The 19,350-nt window shown below is 42.9% G+C and overlaps 1 protein-coding gene across 1 annotated transcript in view; it reads right to left on the bottom strand.

Annotated features, from left to right (window-relative positions):
* LOC311000277 (contactin-associated protein-like 4) overlaps positions 1-19,116 on the bottom strand; it is a gene marked incomplete at both ends in the record, with an annotated part of 142,108 nt that extends 122,992 nt beyond the window's left edge. The window contains one exon of the mRNA XM_083990946.1: positions 19,008-19,116. Within this exon, the coding sequence (XP_083847072.1) occupies positions 19,008-19,116 (109 nt within the window). The remainder of the gene's footprint in view (positions 1-19,007) is intronic.
* Between the last annotated feature and the right edge of the window lie 234 nt (positions 19,117-19,350).

Genomic DNA, 19,350 nt, shown 5'->3' with positions numbered 1-19,350 from the left:
TTATTCAACGAGCTTAATATGAGTCATATTTCGTATATAGTTTGTTTAGCTGACTGCTTGTTAAGAGTTAAGCCCCACCCCGTCCTGAATGTAGTGAACAACAACAGCAACAGGAGGAATCACTCACTCAGCTTGATTTCACTGACTATTTGAATTTGTTTCCAGATGTTGAGTTACTGGTAATTGTGACTTTGCTGTGGTAAATATTGCTGCTGTTCTGAAATATGCACAGTAGCAGTCACAGTAGTCATTTCTTGGTTTTGTGTGTGTAGCCTGTAGGCTTAGCCTACTTCTATTTTGCACTTGCACTCACATGATTTTTTTTTCTGCAATGTTAATGTGCACCCAATACCATATTAGCCTTAGCCTACCAGTTCAGAAGTCTGGACTGTTTCGGGAAGTTGGGAAATTGGTCCAGCGTGTTGACTGCAGTCCTGAAGGCGTGCAGGCTTTCTCTACCGACTAAATAGTGACTGTAATTTATTTTTATTTATTTATTTTGATATTAAGGCCTGAAAAAATTGTACATACTGCCCTTTTCTGATGTTGAGCCCCTGCCCCTCTATAGTCATGTGCACGTCCCTGGTCCCTGGCCTCTCCTTTCACTGAGAAGTTGTGCTGTGTAATCACATCTTGCAGCAGCGGCGCTACAGTGCAGACGGACCCTCAGGTACAATTCACTACAACAAGCCAGAGGGCAATAAATATGAGATTTAGAGCCGCTGTTAGCTGAGATTTAACAACCTTAAACGGCCGTTTGCCTACACACAACTGAAGCTTCTTCTTTTTTTTCTTTTTTTTTTACACACTTGAAAAGTTGCTTTATGTTGTGACACTTATTACCACTGCTTGTTTATCCTGTCCTTTTTTGTCTTTTTCATTTTACAGCCTATTTGTACAGTCATCCCATAGACTAATTTAAAACAGCTGAAAACAAAAGATATTCTAAGTAATGGCACTGTGTTAAAGGGATAGTTCAACATTTTGGCAAATTGGCCCATTGCCATAATCCCTATAGTCTTAGCAGTAGGTTCGTTACCTTTAATCGTCGGTGCAAGCTATTTTTAGAACGGTGGAGCAGAGCCACGAGCTGCTCAGAGCTACGCTACGGAGGCTAATGGGATTTCTTGGTTTCCCTCATCAAACTCATCAAATACACAATCCAACAACTCCAAAACGCTCTGGTGGACAAGTTGTGAGCTGCACATTCACCACGCTATGAGATAATAACACAATGTTACCACACAGAGTTGTTTTAGAAGTAAATGCAGAGACTGTTTGATGAAAAACTGTCCCACACGGGAACGCATGAATTTACCTCTTTACCTCTAACCCTTGATTATGGAAACCAAGAAATCCCATTAGCCTCCGTAGCGTAGCTCTGAGCAGCTCTGCTCCGCCGTTCTAAAAATATCTTGCACCAACAATTAAAGGTAACGAACCTACTGCTATGACTATAGGGATTATGGCAATGGGCCAATTTGCCAAAATGTTGAACTATCTGGGTTTTTCCGGTCTATGGCTAAAGAGGGACGCCTAGGTGGTTTTGGCCGCCACCTTGGTTAGATCATGTGTGCGTGCATGGGGGGCCACTCAAGTGTAGCGTCTTTTGCACCCACAAACCCATTACTTTCAATGTAGACACGTGTCATACCTCCCATTTAGACACCCAAGACACACATATACTCACTAAATAGACGACCAAACTTGGACTCCTTATCTTTCTAACTGTTGTTATTGTCTGTTCATACATACTGTATGTCTCACTGTTGTGTCTATTAATGTATTTCCTGTGTCACTATTAATGTCACACAATTTCACCAATAATAATAATGAAAAAAGAAAATGTTTCATTAAAAAAAAAGACTGTTACATGCAAATCTGCAAGTTTTGGTTGCAGAAGGTCAGCATGAAGTTTACTGGTGTGGACGTCCATGAGCCCACCTGTTTGTTATGTTGCACTGCTACTACACTACTGGGTTTGAAGAGAGACTGTTCATCTTTAAAATAGCAGCATGTGTTTGAATTCTTTTTGCATTGGTGCGTGTGCAGAATATATTGGCGTCGATCTACCATCACACTTAACGTATGAATGAAACCGCGGTGTCTGCAGGTACAGAGGCTGCTCAGTCAGTATCCGAGGAATCACTTAATATTCACACCAGAAACTCACAACTTTTTTGCAGGACTGGAAAAAACACACACATGAATGCACACGCACGCACACACTCTGAAGGCAGCAGGGGGTGAGATTGTAGAGGCCGCCGAGAATGTCACTGCAGGAGGAGGAACAGACAGGAAAAAGCCGCTCAAATTCTCCGTGCAAAACCATCTCCTCATCCCCCCGGTGTCGTCTTTTCTCACTCTCCTTGTTCCTCTCTTCACCTCCGTTGACCCGTCTGCTCCGCCTAACATCACACTTATGCTCTTCTGCCTTTCCCCTGACATGTCTTCCCTTTTTTTCTGTCCTCACCTTCCTTCCTCCTTTCCTTCTCCTCTCATAACTGCTCTCCTCCCTCTTACCCTCCTCCTCCTCCTCTGCCTCCTGCTTCATCTCATAAAGTCACATCATCTCCGAGATGTGAGGCGGTGCATCCAGAAAACAGATGGTGGCCTGTGCACATAAACATCGAAAAAGAATCAGTGAGGGATAAAATGGAAAAGGCAGAAAATGTCACCGCAGCTGTGAGAAAACACAGAGGAAATACTACAACCAGAGAGTCTGCAAACTCCTGACCTCTGAAGTTTATCCTCTCGTACTTTATATTGCTGTTCCTCCCCATTTTCCCCTTCTCTTATCCAAGTTCAACCCTCCTCATCCTCACCTTTCTCACCCTCATCCTCGCTCCTCTTCACCTCTGTTTGACCTCGGGTTGCTTCGCTCTGATTTAGCTCTTGTCTTGCTGTGTTGAAATTCAGCCTCACCCCTCTGTCTTTAATGGGCACTGACTCAGCTCTGTCCTCCTCGCTAATAGAAACTGACCAGCGCTGCTTCGTCTCATCAGCAGTCGTTGCAGAGTATCGGAGCAGCAGGCTGCAGCGCTGTGGTCACACAGCACTGACTTCATAAAAAAAAAAAAAGAACACACACAGCAGCGACAGCAATAAGCGGCGATCAGCATCTATTTTGGTGTGTAACGAGGTCACATTAGAGCCAGGGCTGCGAGGTATGGAGTAATGTAGGTGCGCTCATGCTGAAAACAGATATTAGCCAATTAGCCTTGCAGAAAATGTAGAATAATGCACACTTCACAGGCAGGAAATTAAAGGGCCACTTTCCAGATTTCAAGGTGGGGGAGGACATATGAAAATGTCGCATTTAAAATTCCCAACGCACCTTTTTTTTTTTCCTCCAGAGCCTAGAGACACCACCTGTCTCTCTCTGGCTTGATGCCTGTTCTTCATCATTTTCAGTTAGCGTGAGGGTGACAGCAAAAGCCAATGTGTCACAACAGAGGGGCTGTTTTATCTGCAGTGTAACAGTAAAACCAACAAACTGACGAGGAGCGCCTCAGTCACACCTGGATCTGGAATAATGTTCTGAATCTTTTATTCTAAGAAAACAAAGAAACCCGAGAGAGGAGACGTAAAACTACACCGAGATGGTTTTTCAGTAGCTAAAACCACAGATAGATCCTCATCGATAGAAAAACGTGCGGTACGTCATGTTTACATGAGTCCCCAATGTAAAAATGAAATTCTGAGAAATAACACTAAACTTTAACAACAACGTACGACACACGTACAACATAGGCTATACACCAGTATGCAGGTTTTTTGTAGTACTGGTCAGCTTGTATTTATTGTACCACTCTCTGCAAATAATAGAAAATGCGGCTCCCCAGCCAAATACGGGAGCCTTTATTTTGGCTCAAACTTGTACCGTGCACCGGCCAAAATTACCACTGCACCGGCTGCGCTTCGCTTTGCGGCGAGAGTAGACCAGGTTGGAGCTGGCGCAGCCTTTTGGCACAAAATTGTCACTGCACCAAGCTGAATCTGCCGACACCTCCCCTTGCTGCGGCGCCACACGCATCTCGGTGCACCTCGGTCTGCCAAGTTGCCATATTTTATTTTATTTTATTTTATTTTTATTTTTTTTAATTTGCATCCGTAGTCCCTTGGCAGGTAACACACAAACAGACAGAAATGAACAATAATTATACAGTGGTTAACAATCATATACACAGTCATACCTACACATAAAGTGCATGTGATCTGTAAAGTGCCTGGTATAAAGTGCCAGTTTCTAAAGTGCAAGTGCAAGTTTAAATAGGTAAAGTGCAAGTCTAAATGGATGGATCCAGAATGTGATGGCCATATTGGCTGCGCACGGTGTTGTGCCGGACGATATAACCACTGTGCCACGAAATTACAGCCCCTGGTGTGTAGCGTTAGTGAGCGCTAACGGAGCTAACTGGTAAACAGATTCCTGTTTCTACTACGTGTGGTATTGGATTGGAGCCTGGACTCCGGTACTCACCGATACAGATGCCAGCATTTTCGGCAGTACTCGACTTGTGGTTCATCATTTATAAATAAATAAAACACATAGAGTGTTATTTTGGGAACTTTGTAGAAAACCCTAAAGATTCATTATGCAAATATTGTTAAAGGGACAACGAGGAGTTTTGGAAAGCGAAGTGTTTTCATACTACATTTACCATGACGGACGTCTTGCCAAGAATGTTTTCATTCATCAACAATGAAAGTCAGAGGTTGGAAGACGATCAGATACCGTCGTAGTTCCGAACATGAACGGCGATTCGGCGGCGTTGTTATCATGACCCGCCGGGCAGCGTCCGCAAAACCGAAAGTAAGGAAACGCTGGTCGGCTCGCCCAGCGTTTCCAACACTAATTAAAATAACAAAATAACGATAGAGACAAAACGATATATTTATCGAAAATGGGCCCATAAACAAGTGTGGGTAGCGTAGATTCATCCACATTAACGTGAGACTTTTTTATAACCAAATAGAAACTCCTCGTTGTCCCTTTAAATCAACCATAGATAGAAATAAGGCTGGAGAAGGTGAAGGCCCATTAACGTCATCAGGAGAGTTACTAAACTTCATGACCTCCACACATGGAAGCAGATCCATAATCCTTAGCAACAACCAGTCCCCCGTAATGATGATGATGATGACAACCAGACATGATGAATGGCTTCATAGATATTTTTTCAGGGGGGGTCAGGCTTGTTCTTCTTGTGGGGACGGCCTTGAACCAATCCAGCAGTCCAGCAGCAGGTCCTGATCTCAAATGGATGGACTGCAGTCCTCGGTCCTCTGTCAGCTCTACCTGCTCCCGGGTTAATAACCCCAGATTCATGGCTGGTGGCTCCACGCCGGGTCCGTAACCTTGACTTCATCACATCCCATTCATGGCTCCACGTTGCTTGCACACATTTCCATAAATGACACTAAAGAAGAAATATGAAGCGGGGGGGATTTTACCCTCAGCGACTTCCCCTTTCCTCCAACCTCCATTCCGGCTCACACTTGAAGCTGCCCGCTCATGAATCATAAGGGCCGGGGAGGTTTGCATTGCACCACACGTTCACACCAAATAGTTTATATTCACAGGTTTATGTTCTCCTCAGTGCAAACAACTAGCTCATTGAAAAGCAATATATTCCCGCGAGACGGGGCTTTTGCCACACCTGAAACAGGCTCCTGAATTCACACCTTCCTCAGCGTTTTCTTCACCAGATTAATCCCAAGAAGAGACGAGGGATTCTTCATGAGCTCTGATACTTAATCAAACACCTCTAATATTCCCCCAGAGCTCCCACCACGGCTTAAATAACCAACATTGTCTTAAGGCGTCCAGCATCCTGAAAAATAACACCCTTGAATTTGTCATTCAGCCTCCTGCATCTCTGTACTGTAACCCCCCTTCAGCAAATCAAATGTGTGTCATATATTTGGGATCTAGATATTTATTCATGCAAACACACGCGCCGGCGCTAACCCTGACCCAAGGCACGACACAGTGACGCAACGGAGGAGCTGCCTTCTGATAGGTCTCTCCTATAGACTGTATGGAAGTGATAAGGTAGCGGTCAACAGGCTAAACTGACGGAGGTTCAGATGTGGTACAGTCCACCTTAGGGGTGTCCGAACATCGCATTGCATTAGATCTTAACCGGCAAGAGGAATAGGCCTATATTACAGTTACAATTACATAATGATGTTATAAATATTCCAACCACTACTCTTTGATTGCAATCTACGTGTTGTTATTACACTGATACTGAAAACATGGTTTTAAAGAGATTCAATTGGTCTTTGATTTTGTCTTAAAGGGATAGTTCAACATTTTGTCAAATTGGCCCATTGCCATAATCCCTATAGTCATAGCAGTAGGTTCGTTACCTTTAATTGTCGGTGCAAGCTATTTTTAGAACGGCGGAGCAGAGCCGTGAGCTGCTCAGAGCTACGCTACGGAGGCTCATTATGGGATTTCTTGGTTTCCCTCATCAAACTCATCAAATACACAATCCAACAACTCCACAACGCTCTGGTGGACAAGTTGTGACCTGCACATTCACCACGCTATGAGATAATAACACAACGTTACCACACAGAAAATGTTGAGCTATCCCTTTTCAAAAAGTATTTTATATATACACGAGTCAATACGGTAATTGGCAGAAACACTAGATTGACATAAATAAATCTGAATTACCTTCTTCTTTTGTGTTGTACTGTAATCACAGGAGGACAGGTGGCAAAAATAAATAAATAAATATCTGAGCCTATTGGAATATGAATGAATTTCTCCTCGATTTTCACAACCATCTGTTTCACCTGTAAAACACCTGACGGCTCCGAAAACTGCTCTTCACAGTCAGTCGCTGAGACAGGACAGGACGCCTTTCTTTCTTTCTTTCTTTCTTTCTTTCTTTCTTTCTTTCTTTCTTTCTTTCTTTCTTTCTTTCTTCCTTCCTTCACAGGCACACAACAAGCTGTCTGCTAATCCCAGCCTCAGGTAGGGAACTTCTCCGCTTGCCGCCATAATTTTTTAACACCCATGGGACGAGGCTGAAAAATGCAAATCAGTGGTGAGTACGGTGGCATTATCTGTCATTAGGGCTAGGATTAAAGTCATTTAGTGTTCTTGAGATTATCTGTCATTAGGGTATGATTATAGCGCACACTCCAGTGGCTCTAAATCAGCTCAGAGGGAAGATAAAACCCTCAAGAAAGACTGATGAGACGGAGAGAGAGAGAGCGTAAAAAGAGCACAACAGACAGAATACCTGAAGATGACAGTTGGGGAAGTGAAAGCAACCATCTATCTTCCATCTGTGGGTGATGAGTAATATGATTAATGACTTATAGGCAAAAAAAAAAAAAAAACCCTTTCATTCCTGCAGAGCAGAGCGTGCGAGGGAGGATTGCATTATATGAATAAATGATAAACTGTGCGTCATTGTAACTTGACCCCGCTTTGCTCTCAACTTTGCCCACAACTGATAACCAGCATTATTTGGAGATGAGGAGGAGGAGGAGGAGGAGGAGGAGGAGGAGGAGGAGATATTAACATCTTCAGATAAGTTAATTGGGAAACTGTTAAAAGATTTTTTTTTCTTGCTGTGGAGACTTTGCGGCTCAGACACTTAACTGTCAAAATTGATTTTAGTGTAGTGGCTGTCTTATAACTTCCCTTTTATCACCTGACACAAATGTGACAGGACCAAAAAAGCTAATTTTCCCATACATTATCGATCGAAAACACACACTCTGTTTACTTCTGGCATTTACATTCATTTTCAGTGATCGGACTGCAATCAGATAATGCTTGACCACATGAAACTACTGGTGTAAAAACACATTGAGGACGGATGGTAATCCGAACGGCCAAACCACCACATTGAACACAAGTGTAAATGGTAATGTGTCCTGTATCTGCATACAACTACGTTTTTAATTTACCGGCGCAAATATGTGATCAGATCTCAATCGGATCTCATTGTGGACACTGGAGACGCATATTAATGTCAGGTATAAATGCTATCCGGACAAATAGTATCCAGATATATTCTTGATACAATCTGGATACAAGACACCTGTTAAAGGGGAGATATTGTGGAAATATCACTTTTTGAAGGCTTGTTAACATATATTTAGGTGTTTGTCTTGCCTTCCGGCCGCCAAAATGTGAGAACTGACAAAAAAAAATCTGTCATTTTCAGGCTTTCTAGGTTAAAATCTATGTGGTTTTACGAGCTGTTCCCTCAGTTTTCTGGCAATGATGTCATTAGTTTTCAAATTTGCATAATACCACTCCTACCTGGAACAGGTAGAAGAGGCGGGGCAAGCAGTTGTTAATTTGCATTTAAAGGGACAGGCACTGAAAGCAGCTGTTCTGAACAGGCCTGTTTAGAGAGGATGAAAAGAGCTGTGATGTTTGATCCTTGGGGTATTTTGACCAAAGCATGTGACAGACATGTCTTTAAGACACTTGGGAACTATTTTAATCTGTGGAAAAGGAGCAGAATATGTCTCCTTTAATGCCAGGTGTCAACGGGGTGACAGTGAGAGAGTGAATGCCCAATATCGTGATCTGTCGTATATTTATTCACCATCCAGCTATAACTGAATAAACCACCTTGCTTGTTGTGCTCGTCATTAAGCACCAGATCGAGTGGTGAAAAGCAGCACAGACGCCATTAAAGAGTTACGGTGAGTGAAGAAGCACAAACATCAAACCTCGCGGGACAAATTTTAGCTCCTCCACTTCACTGTGATGAACAGCAGCCTCAGCCAGACCTTGCCCCCGGCACCAGCAGAGCACTGAACCAAATGACGTGTGGAGAAAAGTCAGAGATGATTATGAAGTGAATGATGAACAGGAGGTGTGGCTCTCCCAGGAATAAACGCTTTAAGGACAAGTTATTGGTTTGAGTGAGCTGTGGATTCCTTTTACCTTTTGTAATGGACTTTAAACGACTGATTCCTGTCTTTGTCAAAAAACGTTCCTTTCCTTTCCTCTCAGGCAGGAAATTCTTGTGTCTTTGCTTTTTTCAATTTCTTTCAGTCTTTGTTGACAGCTACTTCTATTTCCAGCTGTTGTCTGTCAATATGTAACATAATGCCTGTATCATGTTTTCTGTCTATCACTCCTTGTCACCATGATGTCATGGTGTTGGTCTGATCCCCCATTGTTCATCCACATTGATGTTTTATTTACATCTTTTGTAAATAACTCCAAATCATTTCATTATCTCTAAAATAGACTTATCAACATTTACTCTCTTTCAAAGCAGCCACATTCAGACCTAAGTTTGAGTGTAGCTGTGTCCCAATTCAGGGGCTGGATCCCTCAAGAGGACGCAGCCTACGTGGTCTACGGAGGCCCTTCCGACGGCCATGCAGAGTTTCCTCTACATTCATTTATAAATGAAATACAATAAATATAAATGAATACAAATACACCACCGCCGCATGTCCGCATGTCTTCGGTATCTCCGCAATTAGCGCAGCTGGCATCCACACACACAGACACAGCATGACAGCGTGAAATCCTGGAGGAAACACTGGCCACGTCAACCGTTGGTAAATGGGACGGTCCAGCCTTCAGAGCATTTCTGGTCCTAACGTAAAACATTTGGCAGTGGCGGCTTTTTTACACTTCCAACAGCTCCTCAGTTCCTCGCCTCGGTCTATGCGGTCAGCAGAGCTCTGTACAGCAGGCGACCACGCTTCCAACGAGCCAGCATGGCTACACCTCCCACAGCTAGTATGCTAGGTGGCTAATAATAACAGCGTGTAAAGAGTCTTGGGATACGGGGGGGGGCAAGAAGGATGCAATAGGTGCAGTGTGTCCCAGAACAGGCAAGAGAAAGTCGGATTTGGATGAGCCTTCGAATTGGGACGCGGTGACGTAATCGGCCTTCAAATGTATCCTCCACATTGAGACACAACTATGACTCTGTCATTCTCGAACATGCGTTTCAATTGGAAGCAGTGAAGTTTGGGAGCTCAGAGCTTTTACTCAATCTTTGCCTTATTTTTGTTATATCTTGTCAACTACTGATGGATCCTTGTGTGAGGAGCAAGTTTGTTCAGGAGAGGAGCTTCTTTCATTGAAAACGGAGCAGGTCTGGAGGATGCCATCCTGTTCCAGCTGAGATGAAGAGTTAAAGGCTTTGGAAGTGGAGATGAACTGTTGGTCCTTTGGCGTCAGTCATCATGGGAAATGTTTAACTCTCTGCCCGACAAGAGTTGTGAAGAGCTGGAGATGTTGGTGAAGACTCAGAGAGCAGACATCAGTCATGTTTCCCTGATGGACTCACTGAGCGATGTAATGGAGAGATGACCACTGAGGATGGTAGAGGCCAAGCAGAACAACTCAGATCATCCACTTCATAAAACCTTGATGGACTCTATAGAGATATAGGAGATTCTTTGTACCTTCAGCCATCAGGCTTTCTAATTCTTCTGCAAATGGGAGATGAACTGACAGACAAATAAATTTCCCTTTGGGGATTAATAAAGTAATTCGTATACGTTTGTTTTTTTACTGTATAACACACACCGAGCCGCAGCTTTCATGTACATTACGTTTCATAGTACACTCTGCTTCTTGACCGCTGCTGCACTGAAATAACCATGCCAGCTGGGAATACCTTCAGATTTATAGCCTCAGCCTGAAAAACTATACGTTAAAGGGGGGAGAGAGAGCCGTCTCCACCACAGAGACAATCTGCTGTGTTTAGCACCAGGTCAGATGTGTCTTTTTCCACTGCAGGCAGCTACAGTACATCTTCATCTTCATATTAACGTGTCAACATAAACTTTCACCTCATGTTTGCTTCAAACACCCGGAGCCAATAAAGCTCATTTTAACCTGCACTGAACAAAATATCATAAATACATTCATTACACATACTAAATAGGATTTGTTTTGTCCCACTTGCTTGCAAGAGGTTTATATAATGGAGTACATAACAGCAGTTATACTGTATATAGATCATTAACTGTGTATATATACCATAAGGATGGACTTGGCCTCTGTGATCTCATCAACAAATTTCTTAAGAGCAGTTCTGTGATTCAGCATTTAGTGCATATGCAGTTTGATAACTGTGGCAAGTATGCATGCCCATTAGCATCGTTAGCACAGCTGGGCATTTCAGCATTTTACTCCAAGGCTAACCCAAGGCTAATCAATTTGCTGGATAATTAGCTAGTAAACAGCCTAAGCCAGTAAGCACTGACACTGATACCTGCTAATTAACAGTTAACATATAAGTAAAATAACACCAGACTATAGGCTGGAAATTATTTGTCTGATATTGGCATGAAAAATCCTCCAAAAACACCACAAACACAGGCAGGAGGTCACGCTAGGTGACTTGGATTGGATGAGATGACACCTAGAAGCTACTGGAGTGTGACTACACCTGTCTCAAACACTCAGACACTAATTAAGCATCATTTTAATAAACTTGGCTGAGTTATACAGAGATCACCCATCAGCAGTGTTCCTACAATGACACAGCAGAGCTCAAGATAAACTAATACCAGCATGTTAACATGATGCTCACAGCCCCGTGTTTCCATGCTGAAGACTGACAAATACATTTCTTCTCATATTCATGTTACTGTAATAAATCCTCTGTCTGAAGACCACGAATCTCTCTACAAACGTCCTTGACATCCTCAACTCAAAGCTGGCTGAGTCTGGACCAATGTGAACCAACTAATATCTCAATCCAAACCAGAGCCACCATCAGTCCACTGGAATGAACTGCAGTTGCAAAGAAGGACACCCTTGAATGTGAATGACTTAGGGTCAATGATGTGATGCAACCTCATGTCGAGTGGTGTAACAGGTATTTTTTCATAAAAACCTACAAGACTCAAATATTGAATAAATGTAATTCACTTTTGCAATGCAACACCACGTTTCTTGACAAATTTGTGATATATCCTGCCCAGTGTTGCTAAAATGCATTGAAATTTTAAATATAGAAAATATAGCAAAAAAATAATAATAATCTATTCAATTTAATGTTTTTGGAAGAAATAATATTTTTTATAAGTTCACTTATATCCACTGTAGGTGGATGAAATATTAGATATTCATGATTCTTTTGTGGTTACAACATTTGATATTTTAAGAGGCTTTTAGTCTTACTTTTGTTAAATAAAAAGAATGGTGCTAATGTCATTTTAAATTACATAAAAATCAACAACAATGCAAAATGTAAAAGATATTTCTGAATTGCTCATCTTGCTAACCCTTACTTAACACTGACACATAGATAGAAAGTGAGGGGAAAGTTACATAGTAATTCCTTAAATGGATTGGATGTTAATAAACTGTCTAACAATATGTTTGTGTTTGTATAATTGCAGCAGTGAGGAAATGAAGCAGCCCTGTTAATAACTGAGTTTACCTCGATTATATACATTCATCGTTCTACGTTTCCCCCGAGCTGATTTTAAACTTTGCATACGAGCACAACAGTGGCCTTCATGTCTAATTACACAGCACAGTTAACAATTAACAACAAGCGTGTGGAAGAACATCACTAAACTTGACGTGTCTTGTCCACCCTGAATTTATGCTTTGAAAAGCTGTGGATTTATCCAAAACCACAACAGAGAGTCCAAGAATGAGGAGGCAGCAGAGAAAAACAAAACTTCATCATTATAAACCATAATTAGTTTTTTTTTTTTTTATCCTCCGTCTGACACTGAAAAATATTGATGCCAGTGTTGTACCAACTCAAATTACATTAACACAATGAAAATGAACCACGTGGGATTAAAACTTTCCAACATTACAGAAAAACATTATAGTCTGTACCGGTGTCTCAAGTGCTACACAATAGATATATTTAGTGTGCATATTTTCTCTCGTAGCTTCTCCTCGAAAAACCGTACTTTTAGCATTAGCGCGGGAAGTGGGGAGCTGTATAAGATGAAAATATAATCATAGAAGTCTGAAAATAACAGGACATGTCTGTTCTTATTATTCAGCAGTTTAAGCTCAAGCATGTGGGAGCCTCCTATCTGACAATACAGCTATCAAGATAAAGATGAGAATAGGGCAGAAGTGGTGGAACAGGAAAGTGTGGCCTGAAAGAGGCTCATGGTGAAGCAGAGGAAACGGGCCTTTGAAAGTCTGGTCCAGTCCAAACATTTAAAAAAAAAGACCAGCCACAGCTCCTCTAGACCAGTTTCATACACTCTAGCCGTTGCAATGATAGGAACCTCATGCAGTCACTACTTTTTTTATCTGAAGCAAATGTTGTTTTGCCTTTACTTTCTTCTCAGGGTAAACCAGAATGCTTAATTTCACACATTTTGACAACAACAGTGTGATTCGTTGTTTTGCATTCAGATGGCAGCCCCCCCTACTGAAAACATCTTCCAGCGTGCCTGCTTTTTAGTGAAATGTCAGTTAGTGGCTTAATATGTGAGATCTGATGGAGATATTCACGCTCCATTTCCTCTTGACCTGTCAAAATTTTAATCAAAAACTTTAATTATGAACCAAATACCTGCAAAACTAACGCCAACACAGCACAGCATGCTAAATTCAGATTTGTTGAACATTATACTAGCTGATCATCAGCATGATCACAAATTGTGACTGTCAATCACAGCCTCACAGAGCTGCTAAAGTAGCCGTACTCACAGTCTTGGTTTTAATATGAACCCAATTTTCTCCTGACAACATCTTAGCAACTTAATTACAAGTACTCTCATTAGCAAAACACTTTGGTCTACAGCTGTCCAAGCACCTCAATTAAAAAGGAAAAAAAAGTGCAGATAGATGTCGTAGGTTATTGGGGTGCAGCTGTGCATCTGCAGGAATGTCTTTTAGAGGATTTACAAGATTTGACTGATTAATTTGAAGCAGCCTGTTGCGACATGTCAGCTGCTTTCTTTGTGCCGTCTCACAGATTTTACAGTGAAACTTTCTAAAGTTTTTTTTTGTTTTGTTGTGTTTTTTCACCGTTCAGCTGCTGGGAAACAACAAGCATCTCTCAACAGACTCCCAGAGGTTAAAGCCTCAGTTTACAGGAACAAAACTGGAGAGGAACAGTCCATCATGAAGTACTCTGAAACTCTTACATCTCATCAGCATGTGATGTTCAGAAAAGTTGTTGTAATTTACCATTTCGGTTCCCAGAATTTCTTTGTACAGCAGCCAAGGCATCGGGTGATAATTTGTTTCCAATCAAAGCTGAGTGTATGGGCATACAAACAAGTTTAGGCTGGCCGACTTGTTTGTGCATCGCATCTAATGATGACAGCCTCATGCTTTATTCAGAGCACAACTTGCCCCGAGGCAACTGTGGATTCTGGTCTTTTTTTCTGCTGGAAAAAAAAGGTTTCTCTTGCCCTTTGTGATAGATTTCTCACTGTATGATTTTGGAGTCAGTGCAAAATTGCTACTAACTGACAGCAGGCCTTGCTCTTTTTACAGTGATACAAATCAGGATGTTAGTGTTGATCTATAAAAATGCCATTTTGGGATTTTTCTGCTCTCATCTGGGTTTTGCATCACTTATCTTCAAAGATCTGATCCTATATTTCAAACTTTTTTCTTTGAAATGAGAAGAAATATTTGCGGGGATTCAAAAACTACATCTATGTGTAGTTTTACATCTCCCCCCTCAGGAGCTCTGAGCTTCGCCTAAGATGATGAGTTGCACGAATTGTGAGTGACGACTCCAAAAAGTGAAGCAGATTTCAGATAAAAACTCCAACGAACCGGATCCTGCAAGGTGGGTGCAGGTGGGCGGGGCTTAGGGGCAGTGAGCAGTGATTGGTCTGTTGTTCTCTGTGGACGGAGGCTTTGATAGTTTCACAGTATTAATATAAAACCTAGAGCTGATTCATGACCAAAGAAGACAATGAAGTTTCACTTTTTACAACATGTGAGCTTTAAAGACAAACTATTCAAGATTTTTACCTTAAAGGGATAGTTGCCAGACAGAGTTGTTTTCGAGGCAAATGCAGAGACTGCTTGCTGAAAAACTGCCCCCAACGGAAACGTGCATCAGCGGTTTTGCATGAATTTCCCTCTAAAACAACTCTAACGTTGTTATCTCATAGTGTGGTGAATGTGCAGGTCACAACTTGTCCACCAGAGCGTTGTGGAGTTGTTGGATTGTGTATTTGATGAGTTTGATGAGGGAAACCAAGAAATCCCATTAGCCTCCGTAGCGTAGCTCTGAGCAGCTCACGGCTCTGCTCCGCTGTTCCAAAAATAGCTTGCACCGACAATTAAAGGTAACGAACCGACTGCTATGACTATAGGGATTATGGCAATGGGCCAGTTTGACAAAGTGTTGAACTATCCCTTTAATTAAACTGCTTGGAGTTAAATGACTTGTTACGGGGAAATGGAGGCTCTCTGCCTTCCACTTTGCATCTCTTGGCTGAAAACCAACCTTGCAAGATCAGCGCCTCGCGTCTCGTTGGCACCACAACACAAACGCACCCCATAACGCGTAATCTCTTGTTCATGACAGAAAAGACTACACAGATATACACATCGTAAAACGTATATAATAACAAATAGGCAACTGGACCTGCATAGTTCCCCTTTAAAAACAGAATGACAAACAACATCAAACTAAAAGTACAAAACCAACAATTGTCAATTAAGACAACACTGATTTCAGCCTTCACCTCGTTTTTTTTTTTTTTTTTTTTGTTCAGCTATTTTGGTTCACTCATCTGCGCGTCTGTTGGCAGCTATTTTCAGCCATAAAAGCTCACCCACATCACCACATGAGTCAGAAATGGGGATCAAACCTTCCAGTTACATCACGTTCCCCTGCAAGCGCTCGGCCAACCGACCCGTCTTCATTCATCTGCATCCAGCACGTGGCGACTGTGTCATGCTGTTAATTTCAAAAAGCAATTAAACACACACTGACTGCAGCCCTGCAGGTAGCTGTTTCACACCATGACTATCTTGAATCTCGACACACAGGAAAAAAAAAAAAAAAAAAACCCAGTGCTTCACTTGTCTGGCTAACAAGTCATCAGAGCACCATCTGTGTGCTGTTAAAATATGTATTTCTACTTTGTTGTCACTTTGTTCCACCTCCATAATGAACAGTGAACTCCCAACAGGAGGGGGGATGGAGATGTGAAACCTGCAGCTGGGATCCCTCTACCTCTGCAGACTTAACTTATTACGCCGCCGTGGTTTATGGGCCGTGCATGATGAGTGCGCTGCTGGGTCAGGCCGGGCGAGAGAAAACAGCGAAACAACAGGAGGCGGAGCAGCCGAGGCCAAAGACAGAAACCAAAACCAAAGAGAAGAAATATGAGAGTCGCAGAGAGCAGAAAAACGACTGATTTACATCTCACGGTGAACCAATAGAAAGCTGATACATTGAGCCACTACTAGCGTTTAATTACACATCTAGTATTGATCCGTCACTGTTCACGTCATTTCATATGATAGGAAACCCTCCCTGCCTACGACTGCACGACAACATCAATGAAAATCTTTCATTTCATTGTTCATTTTACACATTTCCTGTTAATTTAGTCAACGCATTCAACACTTTTGTCCAGTATTTCATTATTTCGTCAGTCTGGGTTTCATTAGAGACTTATATTATCTACTACATGTTGTTTCGGAGGCTTTCACAACTTGGAAAAATACAAAATATCAGCACCAGGTCTGGCACTTCAAAGAAACACCTTGTTAGTCGAGCAAGAGTGGAGAAAGCAGCGGGGATAAGGCAACGAGAGAGTCAGAAAATAACCTAAAGAGAGAGAAACAGAGGGAGAGAGGGAGAAAAGAGCAGCAGGAGAGAGAGTACAGAGAGAAATACGAGGTGATGTGGTCATGAAACGGGGAGAAAACATGCAGCAGGGAGAGAGAGGTGGGATGTCGAGGAAGAGAAAGCATCGGGGAGAAAGAGGAGAGAGCGTCGCAGCAGCAGCAGCAGCAGCAGCAGCTCTCTGATTGAGATACAGCAGGAGGGCAGAGATCCAGGTAGCAGACACGAGGAGGACAGAAGCTAAAAGGAAAACGGCTGGAAAGGAGAAGAAGACGGAGAGCGAAAAAGAGCAAAGAGCAGAAAGAAAAAAAGAGGAAAGGAGGATCTGAGGAGAGACGCAGCTGGAGGAAATGAGATTGTAAGGAGAGAAGAGCCTGAAAAACTACACATCTACTCAACAAAAAAAAAGCGTATTCCCCTCCCTGCCCTGCTGCATCCCCTGGCTTCTCCATTCATCTCTCCAACTGCAGAATAAGAAGAAGAAGAGAAGAAGCAATACGTCTCTCTCACTCCTCCACCATGCACCTGACAGCTCAGCCTTTCCATTTAGCAGCAGCAGAACCAGCACACCTCAATAATTACTGGGCATGTTGCTTATCTTGACATTTTCACGATGATGGGTGAGAGATGGTCTGTCACAGGAGGAGGAGGAGGGAGGGAGGGAGGGAGGGATGGATGTGGAGCAGATTAAAAACTCAGAGGAAGCCACGAGGATGGAGACATTGGATGGGATGATGATACTTGGAGGAGAGGAAGTGAATTAAAACACAAAGAGGTTTTAAAAAATAGAGCCAAACTAAGGGAGGATAAGGAGGCAATATCAGTGAGTTTGTGGTGGATGAGAAGAGTAAAACCAGGGATGGTTTGGTAACTTTTACAGCCATCTGCTTCAATTACATCTCAATTTCTCTGCTTATCTGGTCTTTGTGCATTAAACTGCCCTGGATTTCTCTCCCTCTTCTCCTCATGTCTGCACAGCTTCATAAACCTGTAGTAAACTGGCACAAAAATAACTCAACCATTTGGATAAAATCAAGACAATTCCTCCTTCATTCCAAAACAGGAAGGTCAAATAATCAAACTAACAACCTCTCAATCCCAACCACACCTCTTATATACCTGCATAAAAACATTTTATTTCTCTCTCTCTAACACACACACACACACACACACACACACACACACACACACACACACACACACACACACACACGCAGCTTCACACATCGGCTGCTTTCTGGTGTTTCGGTGTGTGAGCAGCACAGACGTGGCTCGGTCCCAGGCTGCTCGCTGCGCTGCGCTGAGCAGCCAATTAACCAGAAAACAAAGCAGTAACGTTGTTTTACGCACAGCAGCGGATGGATGAAGTAGCTCCTGACGCGTTTGGATGACAATGATTTCTTTTCTCTGACAGAAAGACAACAACTTCCTTCCTCTCTCCTCGACTGTGTGTGCAAATATCCCCCCGACCCCCCCCCTAGGGAATGATTGTTTTGACCCTGGAAGCCAATAAGCTGCTAATTAAATGCGACAAAAACCTGAGTGGAGGAGAGGGAGGTGGCGGCGGTGGTGGTGGTGGTGGGTTACTGAACTCCAATCAATGTGCTACCTGATTATAGTGATGACTAAATAACAATGAAACAGTCACCATCACATAAAACCCACTTCAACTGTCCTCATATCTTCTTTACAACCAAGTGCCGGTGCGCAACCAAGACGCGCTGCAGCCTATATCCGACTAGCGTCAACCACCACAATATAAATAAATACCTGTAATCTATCCAACTTGACATAACAACTATAGCCTGCATGAGACAACACTGCAATCTAGTAAAAGAAAGACTGGTGTTTTCCAGGCAGGGTGACAGGAGGATGAAGCCGCGTTCAGAGCCTCCTCTGCCCGGACTCGCTCCGCTCGCAGCTCCTCCGGGGGAAAGTGTCGGCGCACACCGCACAACACAACAACACAACACAGGCTGCTGCTTTTGTTTTATTTAGCCTTTATTTAACCAGGTAAAAAAGACACGTTGAGATCGAGATCTCATTTTCAAGGGTGACATGGCCAAGAGGGCAGCAGCACACGTCGTCAGCATTATAAAAATGCAAACTACATTACAATATTACATTATAATAAATAGGGCCATAATTCAGTAGAGGTTAAAACAAAAGTGCAAGGAGCAAGGGGGTCCTTGCACAGCTGCTGCTGCTGCTGCTGCTGCTGCTGCTCACCTTCTGCGGTTGTCCCGGCCGAGCTGGAGACAAGAAGGAGAAGAAGCAGCAGCACGGTGACTTGGGCGATAGTAATCCAAGCGACTCTTGATTTAGTCCCCAGATCCATGATGAAGAGGATGAAGAGGATGAAGAGGCTGCAGAGAAGCCCGGTGGCTGCCGGAGGAGAGAGACGGCAGACCTCTCCTCTCCAGCTCCAAGAGAGATCTCCTCAAACCCCCGACTGGAGCAGAGAGAGATGGAGGGAGGGAGAGAGAGAGAGAGAGACTTTGACCACAATGCGGTGTGTGTGTGTGTGTGTCTGACTGTAGTTCCACTTAATAACTTCAGAAACGACTCCCTC

This window comes from Trachurus trachurus (genome assembly GCF_905171665.1).
Source record: "Trachurus trachurus genome assembly, chromosome: 17".
Lineage (NCBI taxonomy): Eukaryota > Metazoa > Chordata > Actinopteri > Carangiformes > Carangidae > Trachurus > Trachurus trachurus.
The sequence above is the reverse complement of the archived record's forward strand: the minus strand, read 5'-3'. Positions and strand labels throughout refer to the sequence as shown.